General features: G+C 45.4%; 1 protein-coding gene and 1 pseudogene across 1 annotated transcript in view; both read right to left on the bottom strand.

Annotated features, from left to right (window-relative positions):
• Med27 (mediator complex subunit 27) overlaps window positions 1-21,493 on the bottom strand; it is a 185,213-nt gene that overhangs the window by 117,454 nt on the left and 46,266 nt on the right. The window contains exon 3 of the mRNA XM_047524705.1: window positions 4,739-4,869. Coding sequence (XP_047380661.1) covers window positions 4,739-4,869 — 131 coding nt within the window. The remainder of the gene's footprint in view (window positions 1-4,738; window positions 4,870-21,493) is intronic.
• On the bottom strand, window positions 6,030-6,831 carry LOC124964421 (40S ribosomal protein S3-like; annotated as a pseudogene).

Raw genomic sequence — 21,493 nt, 5'->3', positions numbered from 1 at the left:
GCACAACTCCACTGCTGCGGGGTTCTAGAGATGCCAAGGTGAGGGGCAGGGTAGAGATCCCAACAGGGGTGGCCTGGGGGGCACAAACTAGAGACGAGAGGTCAACTATTTCAAAGAGGTTTGTTGTGAAGAGGAGAGGCACGAGGTGGGAGCTGACAGGGGAAGTGGGAAGTGGAGATGGGGTTCTTACAGGTGGTGAATCTGGGGGAAAGCATGCTTCATCTACTCACGGGAATGATCAGGAAGAAAGGACAATAGCCAAGGGGAGAGGACAGAAGAAGCAGTGCAATGGAGAGACAGCCCAGAGCAGTTGAGGGGATGGAACTCAGTTGACAGGCCACGTGGACAGTCCACCCCAGTAACTGCAGAGAAGCCCATGAAAGGAAGTGTGCCTTCAACTCAGCAAGCAGGGTCTTTTCATGGAAGACACAGCATACAAAAGGAATGCCCGTCTCAACTTCCAGGGGACGAGGACTATACTTTAAAAAACAACTTCTAAAGAACTGTTTTTCTCTCAAGCCTAAATGAAACCTACGAGTGCAAAATAAGAACAGAAGAACCTTTCACCTCTGCTGCCACCAAAAGCCTGCGCTTCATCAGTTGCTGAGACCCAGGAGACAGAGGCCATTCAGCCTGGCCACATCGATCAAAACCAACACCCCAAGTTAACACAAAGCACCCCCAAAACACACCAGAAAGCTGAGGCTCTACAACACAGCACAGGAAACACAACCCAGTCTGATAGGTATGAAATACTCAGATATCTCGACATGCAGTATACAGATCAATCAGACAAGCCTGACTCTCACAGAGGCTGACCTCAACGAGGGCCAGAGGCCCCACAAGGTTTACCCACAGCAGGGGAGACAGGCTCTGCATGGAAAGACCTGTCCCTCCTGCGAGACTGAAAACGGAAGGGAGGGCGCTTCATCTATGCCCCTGAAACTAACACACTTCAAAAGATCTTGCCTGGTGAACCTCTGTATCTTCTTACAAGATTCTTTGGAGGGGGAGAAAGATATGAATCATTAATCCCACAAATCACCCATCCTATGAAACTCAAGGTAGAACCAGAGTTCTCAAAGACTACTACTGCTAACACCAAGTGCATTACTGAAAAAAAACACACAGGTTCCTGCCATGCCTGTGGTCTCAGCTTAGCCAGGCAAGCCGGCGAGAGGCAGTGGCATGCAGAGCACCGGGAAAGCACCACTGGCCTCCTCCACTGCTTAGGAACAAACCTTCCCTCAGAATCCTAGAGGCTGTGCGAGAAAGCGGTGAGACCCCTCCACAAGACAAAGCCTCCATCCTTTCCAGGGGGTGGTGGAGAAAGATGGAGCCGGTCAGCTGGGCGCTCCCCACCACCGGGTCTCCTGCATGGTCTTCCATCATCAGAACCCAGCCTGTGCTGTCACGCGTCCTGCTACTTGTCTGTTCCTCGGAGGCTTCCTGAAAGCCAAGATAACATCTTACTCCTCTGAGTCCCAGCACAGTGGCAGAAACAAGCGCTGGAAGGCTCTCAGAAAATATTTACTGAATAAATAAGCGAATGATTAGTTACTCATTTTTAATGAACAGAACAAGCACAAGTGACCCATGTGTCTTCTGAGACTAGGTCATGAAAAAGACGCCTCCACCAGGTTCTCTCTAGGTGAGCTTGCAGCTCTGGAGAGACCAGCCACCATATCACAAGGGGGCTCAAGTGGCCTGTGGAGAGGAACCACCATCTCTCAACAGCCGGCACCAGTGAGCAGCCTGGGAAGCAGAGCTTCTGACCCAGCTGAGCCTTCTGGGGTCTGCAGCCCTGGCCAGTACCACATGGCAATCTGATGAGAGACTGTGGACCAGAACCATCCAGACGAGGCACTCCCGGAGTACTGGTCCACAGACACTGAAAGATAATGTGTATTGTGGTTAAAACACTAAGTTTGGGGGCAATTTGTTATGTGGCAACCTTGAAGAATTTGGGTCTCTTAAAGGTGGTTTAACAGATTTCCTTGAACTTGAGGTCTTGAACTTTCCTTGAATTTAAGGAGTTAACTTAAGGTATTGTCATGCTTATAATACATGAATGCAGGATACAACCCTGACACCACTACCAATATACAAATTCTAATATTCCATAGATCAAATTATGCCACCTTAGATTAACAACTACCTTTGAGAACATTTAGGATATAATATAGAACAATTTTAGACAATGTAATTGTTTTGGGGGAGTTTGTTTTCAAAATTAATACACAGAAAAAAGTCTGGGATAATATCCATTGGAATCTTAGTAGTAACATTTTAAGGATGACACTAATTTTTTTTCTTTCTTATAACCTTTGAGTTTTAAAAAAAAATCTACATTATGTATATATTACTACTATTCTCTCTCTATATATATATATATTTTAACCTTAAAAAAATTTTTAATAACCCAGTTAGGTCAGTAGCCATCTGGCATTTCTAGTCAATATCAAACACAATGAGTAACACACAGTAGGTGCTCAACAGAAGTGCAATGGGAGTCTTAGCTGTAGATCCTGTCGCTGGATGTTAGTTTTATAAAGAGACTCATGATAACGTGAGCCCAAAAAGCTCAATGATGTGAAAAAGCAGCAGTCAATTTCCACAGGAAATAGGTGACTAAGTATAGGAAATCATTTCACTGTTGTATTCTTAGGGCACACACAGTAACTACTCTTCTCTTTGAAACTCAGTATTTTGAGTGATTTATTATAAATTTATAATGACAGTTGTGAACACCTCTCTCTCTCTTTCTTCCTTTGGCATCAGAACAGAGTCTGTTGATTGCCTTGGTGCTTAAAATAATTTCTAAGTGTCCTCATAATAGCATGTCACCTGTAAACAGGTTTCAAGCCAATGCAAATTAACAAATGGTGAACAGATGGACTAAGAACTGACTTTTGTCAAGAGAGAGTTAGCAACAAACACTTTTTGGCTCTAGTCTTATGGGACCATTAGAAAGTCTTTCACTTCTTGCCAACATCTTGCCTCAGTGGACAGTCCATGCAGGGAAAGTGACAAGTTACAAGGCCATCACACTTTAGAGAGCTGCAGGTTGAGCTGTGCAGAACCCCAGACAACACCTGAGCAACAGAGTGCCACGCTCCTCAAGACGCTTTCTGCTTCTTCGGTCAGCTGCTTCTTGAGAAATATGGCACCCAGCACACACAGCACTCAAGAACAACTTGCCCAGGTCCCTTAGCTATGTTCATCCTGTCCAGGAAATGAATGCAAAATGTGCAAGTCTGAAGACGTGCACAAGAGTGCCCAACTGCTGGAGAAAGGCCCAGGAAGCAACCCTGGTGGCCACCCCAGCCCTGCCCCGGTCTTTCCTCCTTTCCTCCCAGGTATCTGCTGCAGGCCACGTCCTGAGAGCCCTTCTTTGGCTGCTCTACTTCGGCACGCTCCCCCCGACACACCTTGCTCCTATTTATTCCCTTCCACTGATCATAACTGGAAATTTTGGTGTTAACTTATTAATTTGTTTAGGGCTTTTCCCCTGTCTACTCCCCACTCTCATACCACCACCACCACTAAACAAAAGGCTTCAGGAAGACTGTGTCCATCTTGCTCACGATTACATCCCCAGAGCCTGGACAATGCCCGGCACATAGTAGGCACAGTAAATATTTGCTAATCAAGCAGAAAATAAATGAGATCTTGAGTAAGGGCAAACAATTAAGTCTTCTATGCAAATACTCCTTTGGACAGGAAATATAAAAATGTAGTTTGTCCTTTAGTTACACAAGCAAAAGGGAGTCTAAGGACAGCAGGATGGCTGGGTACATGCTGAAGTCTATGCCCAGCTTTCTGGGGGCATGGCCCCTCTTTATCAGCAAGGCTTGACAACTACATCATTGGACAATCCTTGGCACTCATCTATTAGGGCTTCTAATACAAAATAATGCAATGGTGGCATACTCACAAGACTACTATGTAGCAACAAAGAGTACAAACGGCCTGGATGAATCTAAAGGTACTGAGTGGGGAAACAATCAATACGGTGGTCCCGAGGTGCCCCAGTGGCAGAACACTGCTCCGCATGCACGCACACACAAGGCCCGGGACTCAATCCCCAGCACACACAAGCTGACAGAGATGCCACGTCGTGTGGCTCTGTCTAAATGAAGTTCAAGGGCAGGCAAACCGTTGAAAAGCCTGGACTAGTGTGATGCTTAGGGAGGAAGCCAGCACAGGTGCACTAGGAACAAGGAAGGAAGGAGCCCCTCCAGCATCTGGCAGTGGCGGTACAGGGAGGTCCACACGTGAAGGAACCACGGAGCCGTGTGCCCTAGGAACTTGGCTGCACCAGCGAAGGGCACACAGTCACTAGGTGAGAGAACCAGCAGCCCAGCAGCTTCCAGTCCCAGCTCTAGCCAGTCCTCTAGGTGCTCCCCAGCTCTCTCCTTCATAAGATAAGGATGAGGGTAACTGCATTCTGCCATATTTGGGACTGTGATGAGGACACAAATGAAATAATAAGCTGTGCATCATCTAAAAGTTTTAGAAGGAAAAGTCACACACAAAATATGTAAACTACACAGTGCATTAGAGCTGCTTCATAAAGATCTATGCAAAGGATGTTACCATAGCACTTGGTTTCTATTTCCACCATATTCCTTTTTTAAAGAAACAATTCTGAAAAAAATAACTTTCTAGCAGCCCAAAACAAGCACAATGGCGAGTTCACTCAAAAGGAAAGTTCTTTTCCAAACCCAGCACTCACTGAGGGGGCAGGACCAGGGTGGTGGGCTGCGCCTTTGGTCGACGTTTGGCAGATACTCCCATCTGGTTTGCAGACCGCTTCAAGGACTGCTGATTCAAAAGGCCAGATGCGAGGCCCGCATGGTACTGCAACTACAGAGAAGAAGGAAACAAAGCGGGGAAGAAAACAGCATTAAACCACCAAAACTGCACCATCCCAACCTGGTCCACCAGTTTAAGTTGTACCACACACAGCTATCAACATGCTGCTTCAAGGAATTTTTTCTAAGGAGACAAGTGCATAAATAGAAAAGAAGTATCGATAAGGTTGCTCATAACAGCATTACACAATAATGAACACTGGATGTAATCAAAATGTCTAACAGTGAACTGGGAAAGTAGTCAAGATGTCAAAAGAACTTTATAATATTACTTTGTGGAATTAAAAACAATTTACATGTAAACAGACACTTAAAAGATACCTGCTAAAATGCGAACAGCATATTTCTAAGTACTAGTATAAAATTACTTTCTTACTTAGTTTTCACTATTATTCATATGTTTAATTGAAATGGCTTTAAAGTCTATGTCATTAAAAAAAAAAAAAAACCGGTCAGGTGCTGGGGTTGTGATTCAGTAGTAAAATGCTTGAGTAACACGTGTGAGGCACTGGGTTCAATCCTCAGCACCACATAAAAATAAGTAAGATAAAGGTAGTGTGCCTATCTACAACTAAAAAAAGGAAAAAAAAAAAAAAAGGCAAAGTTAGTTAGTTCTGGGAACTCTTACTATTGTTGTATCTTCCTCATAATAAAAACACAAAACTCACAGCCTACCAGAGCGAACCAGGAACACGCGACCAGTCACACACGCTCATACATGCGCCCAGAGCATGCAGCTACTATTTTCGCGGTTAAGGTACCAGCATCAATCAGAAGGAGAAACTCAAGAATACATCTGACAAAATGTATACAAATAGAGGCTCGCTGAGAACTGGTGAAGAAGTCAATACCATCTCCACTTACCTGTGACTGGAAACAAGTAAAAGGGAGGAAGCACATATTTTAAGTGGACTCAGAGCCAGCATCCTTTACTTTATTCCTGGACAAACTGCTGAGCTCTGAGGTTATGCAGGACAGATCATTTTACTCTCTACAGTATTTCAACTTCTCTATTGGAAAAGAGAAATGACACTGCCTAGTTCTAAACCAAACAAGACTTTTAAAAAATTCACTTTTGAGATACAGTTTGTGTACAGTAAAATGCACATTTAAGGCGTATAGTTTGATGAGTTTTTGTTTGTTTTGTCTTTGTACAAGATTTTATTAAATGTCTTTAAAAAGCAATATCCAGACTCCAGATACAGCTGCCAAAGAGACCCTGTTATGCTGCAGGGACTGGCTGAGGCATAGCAGGCGGCTCTGGCTTCCCACCCTTCTGTTCTGAGATGGGGGTGGTGGGCAGGATCTCATCTTTGGGTTCCACGATGCTCACATGGTCAGACAGAGGCTTCTCAGGGCCAGTCTTACCACTTGGGTCCCAGGACAGCATGATCTTCACTTGGATGCCCAGCACACCCTGTCTAAGCAGCACGTGGCGCACAGCAGTATCAACATAGTAGTTAACAGGGTCCCCACCATGGATTATCAGGCCATCCACGAACTTCGTGGATTTAGCTCTCTGTTCTGGGAGTTTCCCAGACACCACAATCTCACAGCCCTTGGTTCCGCTCCCCATGACGAACCACAGCACACCATAACAGGCCCTCCGCACAGCAAGCGCTCCTAGGAGTTTGCATTGCAGCGACTCTGCCTGGGTAATGGCACACAGACCTCTTGTGGCCACCTTTTTAGCATAAAGCTCTACAATGCACTCAGGGAAGCCAAATTGCTTCTGAACTACTACAGTCAATTCTTGGATCCGTCGCCCCTTCTCACCAAGAACATTTTGTGTCCTGGTGGCTAAGATGATGATTTCTGTCTTGGTTGGTGTAACTCAGACCTCAACTCCAGAGAAACCATCTTCAGCCAGCTCCCGAGTGAGGAACTCATTTAATTCAGCTTTGAAGATTCCATCAGCAACAAACTTCCTCTTCTTAGAAATCTGCACTGCCATCTTGCCGCCATGCGCTCCCAAGTTTGACGAGTTTTGACCAAAGTATTTATCTGCATGACCAACACCCCAAATGGAGACAGAAATCTTCCATCACTGTAGACTGCTTCCTCATATCCAATGCAGTCAATCCCCACAACTTCTACCAACAGGATCTTTTGATTTACAAAACTCATCATTCTCACTCATTGACAAAGCGTCTATTCAATTTGATATGTGACGATCACTTCTACCTTCCTTTTTTAATCCCATGCTTTGTATTTTAGATCCTAAGAGTTGTCATCAACTCTCTACAATAAAATTAGCCTTGAAAGGTATCCCAATTTTGAACAGATGTAAATAAAACACTCAAATGTGCAAATGCAAAGCTACAAATCTGGACTGAGACCATTTATAACATCCAATGTTTACTTTCCTCTCAAATTAAGCAAGATCTTTCAAACATATATTTAGAATAAAGTAAGCATACAAAGAGTAATTCATTCTAAAATTCTGATCAATTTCTTTTCAAACTGTTCCTCCTAGGCATAGATTTTCTTTGCCACGTTGGTTACTTAAAGCTCTGGTGACTACTACATATAAAGGACTGGGCCCCGGATGCAAAGGGTAATAACGTTCTGAAAAATAAATGGCTTCACCTAATGCCACTGGGCTGCACACAAATACAGTGAAGAAAACAAAGCCAACTGAAATGATCTGCTCCTTGGAAGTGGCTATAAAAATGAAGATACCAGTGACCCAGCAAGACTGAAATGGCTGTGTTTGGAGCATCCATACTGCTTCTTAACAGGCTCTTGATTTACTTGGTCGATTTGCTCTGGAGTCTATGGCTGCCCCACACAAGACAAAGATATATTGCCATCATAATAAAAATGGAGCTCTTCTCAGGGTAGAAAGGGGGGCATAATTTGCCTCTAACAACTCATCTTAGACCAATGAATTTTGTTCAAATTTGGTTTTCTCCTACAGATTTCTTAAATGGGAAATCAATGGAAGCAAGGGACAGTACAAGTTTGAAAGACAATGTTTCAAAATGTCAGCTGCCTGGGTTTCGATCTTCCCCACCAGAATCTGCAATGAGTGCAATATGCATGGGGCTTTATGGAATTAAAGGGAAAGACAGCTTGGCAGGGCCCCTCCTGGCTCAAGGAATCATCTCTCCTTTTGGCTCTCCTTTGTCCATGCAAGCTCAGCCGTTCCAGTCCTGCTGACTCTGAGAGGAAGAGTCCTGCAAACTATGCAGAGTGGCAGGGGGATTTTGCCCACCTGGCATCATTTGAATCGTCAGCTCAAACATAAAGCAGAAGAGCAGAACCACACGCTAACTGTGTCTGCCTTTTACAGGGTGCTGTGCAGTCCACCATCTTGGAGGCTCTCAACCACAGCGCAGCTCCAAGAGCCCGTGTAGGTGGAGGGACATCTCTTCCCCCAGAATGAAACCTGCCCTTGCAAGCTGACTCATAGTGATTAAGTGGCATTTGTTAATCATATATAGGGATCCCAGTTTCCAGGAACACCGCTCCAACTGTCAAGATCTATAAGGGGCCCATTAAATATTAACTGAACCACCTTTATAATGGGAAAAAAGGTCAAAGTTAATAAAACTGACAGGCAGCTCCTGTCCAACTGGATTTATACATTATTTAAGCACTAAACACTCCATTCCATGATGCACAGCGTAGATCTGAAAAGCTTCCTGGAGAACGTTCACTTAGCTTGTGGTTCTAGAACAGCAGAAGGGAGCAGAGCGAACCCACAACCAATGTTAGGAACATATCACTCCAAAAAAACAGTGCCATCAGTTTCCGATTACAGGTTCTGTAATATTTTCTATAAAAATACATTTCAATAAACATACTCCTCTCCAAATGTCTGTGGCATGGAAACAGCTCTATTTCAAACAGCAACTGCTAAAGTTCTGATGTGATTTTTTTCTAATCAAGATCATTTCATTAAAGGCAAGAATAAAATGAAAGAGAAAAAAAAAAAAACCCATCTATTCTTTTAACTTCCACTTCTTACCTCTGCAGAGATGGGGGTATTTGTGTGATGAGCAGGAGAGGGTCTCTACTCCCCACAGGGCTGCCACACCATGGCACAGCCTGTGGCACCTCGGAGTTCTCTAAAGTTTTGAGAATATTTCTATGTTACAGTTCTGCTCTCTATTAATTTCAGCCTTCTATTCTCTATGAATGATGTAGGATTCTTCTATCAATTCTCAACCCAAAGCCCTTTCTAATCAATTATATCTACACATCACCTCGACACCAGGGAAAACTTCAACACCTTATAATGATCTGAGGGAAAGACCAATTAGAATTAGAAAAACCTTGGTTTACTGGGTGTTTTTTTAAAGTACTGCTTGGTGATACTGAGCACCTGAGAAGCTCAAAGTGTCATCAGGTAAGGTACAGTAAACTCACACCCAGCCCGCGACCTGCACAAGTGTCCTCTTGAGCAATGTGCTCCTAGGCTTTGCCACTAGTAACTCCTATGTGATCATACACATTTCACTTCCTTTTCTAGAAAACAACATTATATTTTCCTCAAGAACCCACTAAGTTCTAAAATTGGATTCCTCCTTGTTCCTAAAAAGGGCAGTTAGCATCACCATAAAGAGGTGAAGTAATGCCCCTACAATATTCTTACAATAAGCTTAACAAAACTTCCCTTGGGTAGCCTAGATCTTTACAGCACCTTCTTGAAAGAGTCTAAACTGGTCTGGGGTGTGGCTTGGTGGTAGAAAGCTTGCATAGCATGTGAGAGGCCCTGGGTTCCAACACCAGCAACACCCCCACCCCACCCCAAATAACGTCTGAACTACTGGGGTCAAAATTTGATTAGCTTTAATAAGTTATGAATTACAATTAATAACATACTAGAAGGAAATATGAGAAAAAGTGATAAAAACAGCATTCAATGCAAGTTCTGTCTAAAATTTCAGATCCAAAATCAAATGAGCAACAAATTACTCCCTCTAGTTAGTTCTTCATTTGCTTGATGTTGGCCACATTGCTCCGAATGCTTCTACCTGCTCCAAAATAGATAAAGAAAATATTTTCCGGTGGACCCAAGTTTAAGAGGAAAATAAAAGGAAATTCATCTGTTCAATATGCTAATTAAGCCAGTGGCATTCAATCAGGCTCAGTACTTGGAGGTGACATGCGTGCTGGAACCTCCCAGGGGTCCATGCCACAGTGTCTCACCATATGCAACATCTTTCTACCCGTGCCATATGGCCAGAATCCCACTTTAAGAGAATTTGACATTCAAAAATCTCAAAACTTATAAACCAGATCAATCAAGATCTGATTCTTCCCACTATTAAAAAAAAAAAAAAAATTACTTCCTTCTCAAAGATTCACCAAAGGCTTTCTTTATGGAAGGGGCAGAGGCTGGAAAGAACTCTCCTGACTTTAAGGTATAATTCGCTTTATATATGTTTCTAAGAACATTAATAGTATATCAGTACTGCCATAACCAAATCCTATGGACAAAGAGCAGGATAGAACTAAGCTCTAATACTGCAGTCAGCTTAGATCAGGAATCCCTGGGACAGAAAAAAGTAATCAGGAGGGCAAGGACAACCCCCATATCCCCAGTCCCCTCTACCAGTTACTTTGGACCAATTCCCTTCTCCAAGCACATAGCTCCTTCTTGTCCCGTGATGCTGCACAGAGGAAAAGCAGCCTTGTGTAATTTCCTTGTCCAACAATGACACTGGCCATCCAGGAAGTCCCTGAGAATGCAGACTTTGTTATTGGTTCCTCTGTGTTCCCTACAATCTCCAGGACTGTGCACTGCACACAGTGGCTGTTAGTAACTCTGTCACCTGACAGGCAGACAGGAAGATCAGTGAGACTGCTCTGGCCTGGCCTGGCACTCTCACCAATCTAGAGAACAGACTTGCTCCACCGAACGGTTCTCTTATGGCTGGCCTCTCCCAAAAGCAAACACTGATTTGAGGCAGTCACTGCCGTGAAAGAGGCACTTAGGAAACCTTTCTCCTCTTGTTTCAGTTGCTCAAGAGGAGGTGTGCCTTGACCCTGGTGTGGGGCTTGAGCTCAGGGAAGGGCCTCCATTCCGTCTGCACCCAGACTACTTCGAGTCAGAATTCCAACACTGGAAAAGGAGAGAGGCCAACCCCACCCATCCAGCCCCATTTTACACGAGGAGGCCACTGTCCAAGGTCACACACATCTGAAGGAGGAGGTGGGCCACCCAGGACTCACGTTACACATGAGGAATGGGCACTTGCCATGCCCACTTAAGCAGTGACACCTGGAGATTCCTTCTGGATAGGAAATCACACTGAGGGAGGCGCGCTGTGAGCATCACTCGCTCTGGTAGCTCTTGTCTGTGCCTTTGCCTGACCGCTCACAGTCTTGAGATGTTGCAGGCTCTCCCTCCGACCAACTGCAACAGGTGCAAAGTGGTGAGTTGGGAGAAGTTTTAAACTTCATTGTTTAAAGGTTTTAATATTCAGCATTAAATATCTTAAAGAAAAGAAATCAAGAAACCATAGAAACTTCAGCATTGTTGAAAACTCTAAATTCTACTCTTGACTGTAACATATTTAAGGTTTTTAGCAGCAGCTTTGATGCTGCTTCCCAGTTATTGTTCGAAAACGGGGCAACTATGGTAATGCTAATGGGCTGTTTCTGCTGGAGAATTCTCTTTGAGAATTCATGTTAAACATAATGATACAAACAAGCAAGGACATCAGTGCCACTGTGCCCTGCAGATCACTGACCAAAACAGCTGGTTGGCACAAGTCCATTGAAAACCCTTTCGAGGTCCAGCAGAACATGCAGAAACCCATAGCCACAACCTATGGACATGAGACATTAGACTGATCCCTGCCACACACACCTAGGTCAAGTCACCCCTCCCCCCAACAGAAGTGGGACATATGTGCAGTACTGGGGGTGACAGGGGCCTGGTGCTAATCCAAAATTCCTATTCAGTCATTATTTTCCCAAACCATTAGATTTCAACTAAAACCAAGATTTGTGCAAAACCAGGAACACTTCGTCACCACTTTGAGTTGCAAAGACCTTTGCCCCTCATTAGTGAAACACATTTTGTTTCCAGCTAATGAGAAAGAGTCATGTATTATAATAAAGCTCTGGTTCCTCTTCTAAGAAAAACTCTAAGCAAAAAACAGGCAAGCTTGCCTGGTATTGTCTGTGCCAAGGAAAACAACTATAGAAAAACACCTAAATCTAATTGTTTCGCTTGGATTTTAATCTAAATATCAGATAATGATATTAGCTTGTTTTTTTCTTTTATCTCCCAACACTTCTTTCATATAGCCGTTAAAAAAAAAGAAAAAGAAAACTCAGATTTAAGCTTGTATGGGTAAATAATCTTTTTAGTTGGTCAAAACAGTACCAATAAACCATACAAAGGAAGGCTCCAATTTATTTGCCTATTTGTTCTCCACTGGGAAGCTGGATTTTGGGCCCTTCAATTACCATGAAAGCAGGACACCCAATCAGGGCTGTGCTTCCTTGCTCAACTGTGGCATGATTTACTTGCTAAATGCCATCTGGGTTTCTTTTCTTCCTACATATTAATCCTCAAATGTCCAAACTTCAAAAGATAACAAAGAAGTAAACAGACAGGATGGACAGCAGCCTTCTCCTTTCTAAATAGTAACAGTGTTTAGGTCATGCAGAACTGTTTCACTGGAACTTCCCTGAGTTCACACATTTATTAATAGGTCTTTCTCCACAACTGCTCCTGTTTACACTACAGCTGTAGCATGCGACCATGCTTCAAAAATGCCAATCAGCTGGGAGACATATCACTCATGCATCAGAACAGATTCATTAGCAAAGCAAACTGTAAATGTGGCTAAAAATGGAGGAGCGGCCATTGTGGGATGTCTGTAAAGGGGAAGAAAACAGGCTAAAGAAAGCAAAGAGGCAAGAACAGCAAACACAACAAACCAGGGAACCTAGGAACTGCCAGCATTAGCCAGCTCTCCTGTCACATCAGGTTCTCATCCAGGTGCTCCAAAAGGTCTGAGAGAGCTGTGTCCAGAGCCACAAAGTAAGACCACTGGATAGCAGCCTAGTGCTATGGGCTGAGGATTCTGTCCCCTTTAAACTCTCCTATCAAAGGTTCAGTCCCCAATCAGTATTTTGAAGGGCGTCTTTGGGAACTAAGGTGACATAGATGAGGAAGAGGCCAGAGTTCTCTCATTCAGTGGGGTAAGGATGTATAGAGAAGGTGGCCAGCTGCAAGCCTGGAAGAGGGCTTGCACCAGACACCAAATCTGCTGGCACCTTGATCTTGGACCTCCTGGCCTCCAGAACTGTGAAAAACACATGTTGCTTATGCTACTCAATTCATTCTATTTTGTTACAGCAGCCCAACCCAAGACATGTGGTCACTTAGGAAGATGCAGGCAGGAAACGGAAATAGGATCATAGCAAAATCTGACAATGCAGTCATAAGAACACTGTAAGGGATCACTGAAGGGTGTCCCTCTGAAAAGGGTCAACATGGTGGGCTAGCTCATGTGCCTATGCTCCTAGGAGAAAGAAGTCCATGAAAGATAATCCATCAAGTCCCTGCTGCCAACTAAGTTTGAACCACCCCAGAATAATCACCACTTGCACCTGATACTTCTGTACCCAAGAAAGGAGAAAGTATATATGATCTTTCTCTGTTACGGACCAAAGACAGAAGTAGTAGGGAAGGTGGCATGACCACAATTAATCCCAGATTGCCAGAAATGCAGAATACTAGTTTTTAAATAAATAACTTAAGGTCTGGATCAACAGTGGGCGAGCAAGGCTACAATTATGGTCAAGGTCACTTGTAACACTGAAATGCTATGATATCATGAAGATTCCTCTATGAAAACGCAGTGTGAGCTTGACTTCCCAGTGAAAAAAATCAACACTGGTGGAAATCAAATATACGAATGAAAGGCAAACATTTCACTAGTCACCACAAGTCCCCGATGCAGGCAGGCAGCAAGGAGGTTGAGAAAGCCGCCCAGCGCTCACACGGCAACCACGCAGTACTTTATTTGCTATTCTTCCCCAATAATCACAGGTGAGGTACGGGGAAGAACTAACATTCTAAATAACAGATCTGACCCTGGTCACTGTCCCCCAAGAGAAATAGGTTTTTCAACCAAGAAATGGGTAAAATGAGAACCAATGGACAGGTCTTCATCTCAAGAATTCTAAGCAATGATCATTTGCCAAGTTATACAAACTAGTAAGCATGATTTTTCAAAAATTGCTAATCTGATAAAAATAAAATTATGATTAAATTTATCATAAACAGCTTCTTTTCTGGGTAGTGTGAGGAAGGGATGGCAGCTAAGAATGAGTTCCATGTGCCTCCTGATCATTTGGGTTTCATCGGGGGGCTTGCAGTCCGCCTTCCCTCATAAACCCAGTCTGTTGGGAGGCAGTGGCTAGGGTTGGAGATCTGATCGACACTCCTCCAACCCTGCTTACTGGGAACAGGAAGCGGGAGGCAGTAGGCAAGAAGGAAAGGCAGTGACGCTGACTGGGGAAGATATATAACTATGATATCAAAACAGGTGAAGGTAACAGATAGAAGTGAGAGGACAGCTGCTTCACTGGAGGTGTGCAAAGCCAGTGACGGGAGAAAGCCCTTTTTTATTGATCATTTTTCACAACTGCAATATCGCTTCAGGAAAAGGGAGAATGAGGCCTGGTGGCTCAGGATCACGAGGAGGCACTGGATCCAAGGAGGTATCTGCTTTCCTGTGCACTCTGCCAGGACCCACAAAGGCTGACCTCAGGGGCAGTGAGCCAGTCAGTTCCACAAAGGCCACCTCGGGCTCCTTCTTCCTTCTGATCCTGGTTCTTCATTAGCCCCATAACAAGAGCTGTGTCTGCCTGGCAAGCTCTGAGTGTTGCCATGTTTACTGAGCACGTTCCCTGAGGGGACTCTAAAGGGTCTTCTCTTCTCCCTAACCCTGGGGGGAGGCACTGCCGGCCTCCTTTCCAGATGCAGAAAGCAAAGAAGGGCTGTTGCAGGAGTGAAGTGACATGATACGCACCAAAGCCTCAAGCAGAGCCCAGCACTCGGCTGGCAGGCACACTAGAGCTGCTCTTGTGATTTTCAGGAGTGGCCATGCCCAGAAAATCCCTCCTCCAACAAAACTGGCTGGAGTGATCAGTTTTTAATCAATACTGTCACCCAAACATGTCAGATAATAAACTGGTAAGTGTAATGGAAAAAAGGAAAAATGCACCCACTGGGCTGCTCTCAGCGAGCAGCTGTGCTGAGAAGGAAACGACGCGGAGTTTTCCCCACACAACGGAGGAGGACAAGCTAGCACCAGGAGATGCCTCTTGGCCACTTCTGAGCCAAAGTCTCAATAAAAGGAAGGACAATCACGTGAAGCTCACAGAAGCACTTGGGCACACTCAATGAAAGGCGACCCACAGGAGCAGCTGGAAGCCCCTTCCAAGGAACGGCAGAGGATGCTCTCTGATCTACCAACCTGACTGCCGGGAAAGTGGGCTCCACCTTGATGCACGACACACTCGGGTTAAGGAGTGTTTCTTACACACCTAGCAAAGAACTGATCCGAGAAGATCAGGCCTCACTAGCCCCCCATGCAGTCTCTTCCTCTGCAGGGCTGACTTGAGTTCTGACTGGGACTGTGCACAGGAGGAGAAAAGGTGCAGGCACTGGCCTGTGTGCAGGCTTCTCCCATGCAAAACACAGGGCTAGGAGCTTCTCCCCTGGCTGGGGGAAAGTCACACCAAGAGTGGGAACATTTTTGGTTTAAAACAATAGATGAGTGAATCTCTCACTGGACATCAACACGCCCTCGGCAGAGGAGGGGTTCTGCGGTTCTTAACTAGGAGTGCAGTGTGCCGTCATCTGGAGACACGCGAGGCCCCTACCAAGCCGTGTGCCCTGGGCAGGTGACTCAACTGCCCAGACCTCAGTGCTCTTCTTACTGTGGTGACCCTCGCTGCTCCAGAAGAACCTGAAGTGCCGACCTAAGTGGCTGGGGTGAGGACACGCGGGAGGTGTACGCGCGACGGGAGCTGGGAGCAGGCTGAGGCTGTGGAGCATTAACAGCCAGACCAGCCCATGACCAGAAGGCCCTGCTTCTGAAAAGCACCGTGGACTTAGGAGCCATGGATCCATCAAAGGCAAGTCTGGCCGGGGGCGGTGGTGCACCCCTGTAATCCCAGTGACACGGGAAGCTGAGGTAGGAGGACTGCAAGTTCGAAACCAGCCTCAGCAATTTAGTGAGACCTTGTCTCAAAATAAAATATAAAAAAGGGCTAGGGATATGGCTCCGTGTTTAAGCACCCCTGGGTTCAATAATTCTCTGGTAGCAAAAAAAAAAAAAAAAAAAAAAAAAATGTAGGTCCGCTTTTGATGGGCTTGAGGGGAGGGAAGCAAACAGGGACGGCTGGACTGCAAAGAGCTGAGCCCCTGATACAGTATGTACAAGTTACTGCCTCCAGAGATGAAGATGACCACAACACTTTGCAGCCCTATTCAAACTTTCTAAAACCTACTGTGAAGAAAAAAACCAAGCAACCAAAATGAGGATCAGCAACAGCCAGGGCAAAGGTTCACAAAGGAATATTAACAACACACCTGTCACCAACCACATTTATCCAGAGAAGTGCTCAGATACTGGGAAGTAGCCTTCTTTGGGGAAGAAGTGAGAAGGTAAGAATGGGCAACTGGTGCCACATCTAATGTTTTATTTTATCCATAATACTTTAAAAAAAAAAAAAAAAAAAAGACTACTTTTCTCTTTAAATGCCTGGCACGATGGGAGCCGAGAACTGAAGCTTGCTCAACCAGACACCTTCCAAAGCGCCTCCTGCGGGGCTGACCACCGTGCATCAGAGCAGGGCTTCTGTATCTGCCTTTACTCTTCTCCCAGCTGTCTGCCCCAGAAGCCCCAGAGGTGGGACAGGCTCAGCACCCAGGCCCTCGTAGGTGTGTGACAACTATCTGCAAGAATGGGATGTGTGATGGAGTCAGCACTCCTTCTAGAAGGCCATGTCCTGCCTAGAACACAAGCTCCATAGAGCAGATACTTCCCTGGTCTTCGCTGCTATATCCCCTGTGTCTGAAAAACAGGGTTTGGCCTGACAACGAAATGACAGCAATCACATTAGTTGCTGCATACGCGGGGCTCCTGGTGAACAAGTCGCTAGTCTGCTTCTTTTAACTGTACAACTGCTTTATAAGGTGAGTACTACTGTCATCGTCTCTATTTCACTGACAAGGAAACTGAGGCACAGACAGATAAATGGCAGGGTCAGGACAGCAATGTGGATGGGCTGGCATCAGGGTCCCTGCTGTGTAAGCACTGCATTTAAACAGCTATCCAGAATTTAGTGTGCTCTCAAAAACATTCTTTAAATAAATGAGTAAACGAATACCTGGTTAGTGGAAGGTCGAGGAGATGTGAAGTAATTGAAAGTGTGGTAGGAGTTTAAATTCTCAACTATTTTGGGGCGTAAGTAAAGTCCACGGGAAGAGGTGGGGATTGTGGGGACCTAATGTCCCTCTGGTTACTAAGTTAGGTTTTGGGGTGCAAGTAGTAGTCACACTCAGGTTACCCCATTGGTAAGGATTTTTCATGAGGCTCCTGGGGAAGCAGAGATAGCAGGAGAGGTGTCCACGAACAGGCAACCAGGCCTCTAGGTAAAAGGGAACATGGCTCACCACATCCAGGAACGGCTGTGGTTCCCGGCCACTGTCTCCAGGGAGCTTCCCAGCCCCTGGAGGCTCCCTCTTCATTGCTGCTTCCAGCTCTAAACAACCAACTGCTCTTGACTGGCCCCAGCCGTCCCAGGCCTCCCTGGGCGGCTGGGGAGTATGGGAGTTTGGGCTGGCACTCCTCTGCACCCACTCACTGCCTCCTGGTGTCATGTACCCAGAACAGAGGACAGGGCAAGAATCTGTCAGTCCAGAGGCAGAATTCCTTTTCAAAATATAAAAATGCAGATAAGTTTTAAAAGTCAAAATCTTTATCATCAATGTAGGAGCCAGAACTCAAGTGGCAGCAAAACCTGACACAAACTGATGTGAGTCTATTTAAATCTTAATTTGTCTCACTTGGAGTGAAGAGTCAGACATTTTTGTCACACAACATTTGATTACAGGGTACTGGCCCAGACATCACTGGAGAAATGAATGTGGCGTATGAACCATGCTACCTTTCCATAAGATAAAATATTCCAAAATCCAAACACATTCTGACTCCCAAAGCTTTGGGGAAGGAGTGTGAACCTGTGCCATGCAGTGGATGGTCGGGGAGCCAGGCACAGCACCCATGCCAGCTGGGCCTCATCTGTATCAGAATCATCCACAGCACTCACCAGAAATGCAGATTCCAGGATCCAACTGCAAGTCTGCTAGAGCAGAACTTCTTTGAGGAGCCCAGGAATCAGTACTATATAACAAGCACCCCATGAGGCCTTCAGACACACGAAAAATCCAAAGACCATCACAGTGCAATCTCAAAAGATATTTGCTGCCTCATGGATTGGTTCAGGAAGTGGCCCACCCAGGAGCCATAAAAAGTACATGATGGAGGGAAACCTTGGACCAGTCACAAGGACACAGCTCTTGCCAGCTCACCATGTGGCTCTAGGGTTTCATACGTGGATGCAACGTGCCTCCAGCATGTTCCACCTGTCCAACTCCTATCAGAAGCTGAACCTTTTTGTTGCACATCCTTCCTGGTGGGAACAGGATGGGGACAGAGAGTGAAGAGCTTTGGGAATTCTGATACCCCAACCCAGTGCTCAGCTACACTGGATTAAGCAAACACAGAACATGCATTACGAGAGTCCTTAAATAGTTAAATTTTCAATCTTTATAAAAAAGAAAATCCACCAGATGTGATTGATAAGTGTACTTTTTAAAACTAAGGGTAAAAAAGTGAAGATTGGCAACATTTTTCGCCATATAATTTGCTTTCTTTGCCTTTTTCCACAGCACTGCACATAAATCAAAGAAATGTTAAAGAGGCCCATATATCACCAACTGGCATTTCAAAACTGTTTACAAAGTCTTTAACAGACACAGGACAGAGTCTGGAAAACCATAACCAGGGAGGCTAAAATTAAAGGAAGAAAATTAACTCAAACACTGACAGAAAGTTAATTAAGTTTACAAAAAATTCTCCAATGAGCAAATTATGATATTTAATAAGTACTGCCTTGGTGAGGCAGGGTTACAAAATACGGATGGGGCTGGAGAGGGAAACAAGCCAACAGAGTTTTCCAAACAAGAATAATGTATATTTGAACAAGCTGCCTTTCTATGATTAAGCACAGAAATCTGGGAACAAGGCAGGGGAAATGATGTTTTAATAAGGTCTGAAACAGGCTGTGAGCTGCATTTCACATTACCCTTGCACAGAAAGGGGGAGGCAGGGACATGGTCCAAAAGTCTCAAATCAAAATATACAGGTCAATACGCTGGGCCACAGCTAAGGTGGAGGCAGAGAAAGGGGGAGAGATGTGGAGTGAAAAGGCCGTTTCTCACATGGAAAATGCAGGACCTCTCGAAGGCAGGTGCCTTAACTTGGTCGCCAAAGTCCAGGTTTTGAAAGCCAGGGAGGGATGTGAGGAGGTTCCACATTTGTCTATCTGAGGAGGCACAGGCTAGCCACCTGCACCCTGAAGTCTAACACACTCCCCCTAGCCTAACACTAAAGGGTCTCTGCTTCTTTGCACAGCCCAGCTTTGAACACTGCCATCACCCTGCAGGTACTCCTGACCCTGGCTGTGACATTCCAGAGGACCAAACTGCTGACAGACTCGCGGCCAGAGGGTGTTCTGGAAGGGAGGGCTAAACCAGCATGGGCTAGCACAGCAAGGCCAGGGCTTTCCTCCCGGGAGCTCAGGAGCTCGTCACTCCGTCCTGCTGCATCATGAACCCCTTCTCAGAAGGCCTGCTAGGGACCCGGAGACACTACTGCCTGTTACAAATCCGCAACGTGCAGATGTCTGCGCAGATGTCTTACAGCCGCGTGATGAAAAGGAGACCCTTCGTGGAAACGCAGAGCCATTACATCAAAGCGTACTTCTTAAAATACAAAGTCAATATGCTGTGAATCTATGTGCAAAACAGAGTCCCCCCTACCACTGAAATGATGAAAAGGGACAAACACAAAGGTAGGAACCCACAAGGATGAAGAGAACAGGGGCTGAGAACAATGGAAAGAAAGGTTAACTAGATTTTAGAAGACAGGAAGCAGATGGACCAGCACCATCTCAGCAGAGAGAAGTCCCTGAAGCCCTGTGCAGAAGGGAGCCCTGGGCTGGGAGGGGAAGAAGTCAAGCCTTAGCTGAACCGCACTGCGGATTTCCAAAAGCGGAGGGAGCGCAGGCCCCCTGTGTCGAGGAAGGCTGGGTGTAGGGCAGGGTAAAAACAGGTGGCTCTCATAATTCTTTTTAAACACCAGAATCCTGCTCCCATCAGATACTATGTGGTGTCCTCCCTGGAGAGGCTGATCTAGAGAGGCCCAGGGTTCGAGGACACCTGCAATCAGCAGGTACATCTGCACAACAGACGGTGAGACCCCATAACCCAACTTGCACAAAGAGGAAGAGCAATTTATAGTACACTACTTGGCTCAGCCTACACACCACCATGGTGCAACAAAGTAAGAACAGAGAAGGGGGCGGGGCAAGAGCTGAATGCTCACCTTCACAGCCGAGCTGTTAAAATAGCAGTGGAGGCCAGTTACTTGGGAAAATGCAGGCAAGAACCCAAAGAAACAGCTGAAAGAATGAAAGGAGTCACCTCTGAGAAATGGCACTGGGAACCATCAGGCAAGAAACCTATGCTCCTGTGACAAATCTCATGGTATTACTTATTTGCCTTTTAAACTCTGTGCTTGTATTTCTTTGATGAAAATAAACATTATGCTGGGAAAAAACCTGAGTGTAAAAGAGAGATAGGTCCTGAAAATGTGAGCCGCGCCCACTGCGCTCGTCACCTGGGGCTATTAGTTTACTACAGCAACACTTAATTTTATCTCAAGCCTTACCGCACTGTTAAAGGTTTCTACAATAGCAGATGCCTTCCCTCCCACACATCAATTAATTTGCAAATTTGCTCAGGTTGTAGAGATAATGAGGTGCGGAGCTTCGGAGCTTCTCCACTGGCGAGCAAGCACTGCCATCAGAAGGTGGAGGCGCTGGGTGCTGAACTGGACTGCTGCCAGCAGGGCCTGGGCCAGGCGAGGAGCTGTCCTGAGCCACCAGCCCAAGGCCCAGCCCTGGCTGCAAACAGACAGGAAGAACATAATGGCAACTGCCACGAAAACTGGAAAAGGATGGAAAATTCTGGAGAATCGTGAGACATTCTGTCTCATGGAATAAAACTGTGGGTTTTTATAGGCTCCTATTTGGTGTTTACAGAGAAAGTAAACTTTTTGAAAAGAAATGATGCGCCACTGTGAATCAACTTTGGTCTGCAATTTGCCAAAACCACCTACCACGCCCACACATTTGATTTTTTTTCTTCTTTCTGAAAGAGCTGAACTGAAGTAACCAATGTTGTTTCAAAACACAGGAGTTGAAAATAGTCATGCCGCGCCTGCCCTGCCAAAGAACTGTCTCTTTCTTCCTCTTCACTCAGCATTTTTTTAATGACCTAAATG

Source organism: Sciurus carolinensis, chromosome 14 (assembly GCF_902686445.1).
Source record: "Sciurus carolinensis chromosome 14, mSciCar1.2, whole genome shotgun sequence".
Lineage (NCBI taxonomy): Eukaryota > Metazoa > Chordata > Mammalia > Rodentia > Sciuridae > Sciurus > Sciurus carolinensis.
The sequence above is the reverse complement of the archived record's forward strand: the minus strand, read 5'-3'. Positions and strand labels throughout refer to the sequence as shown.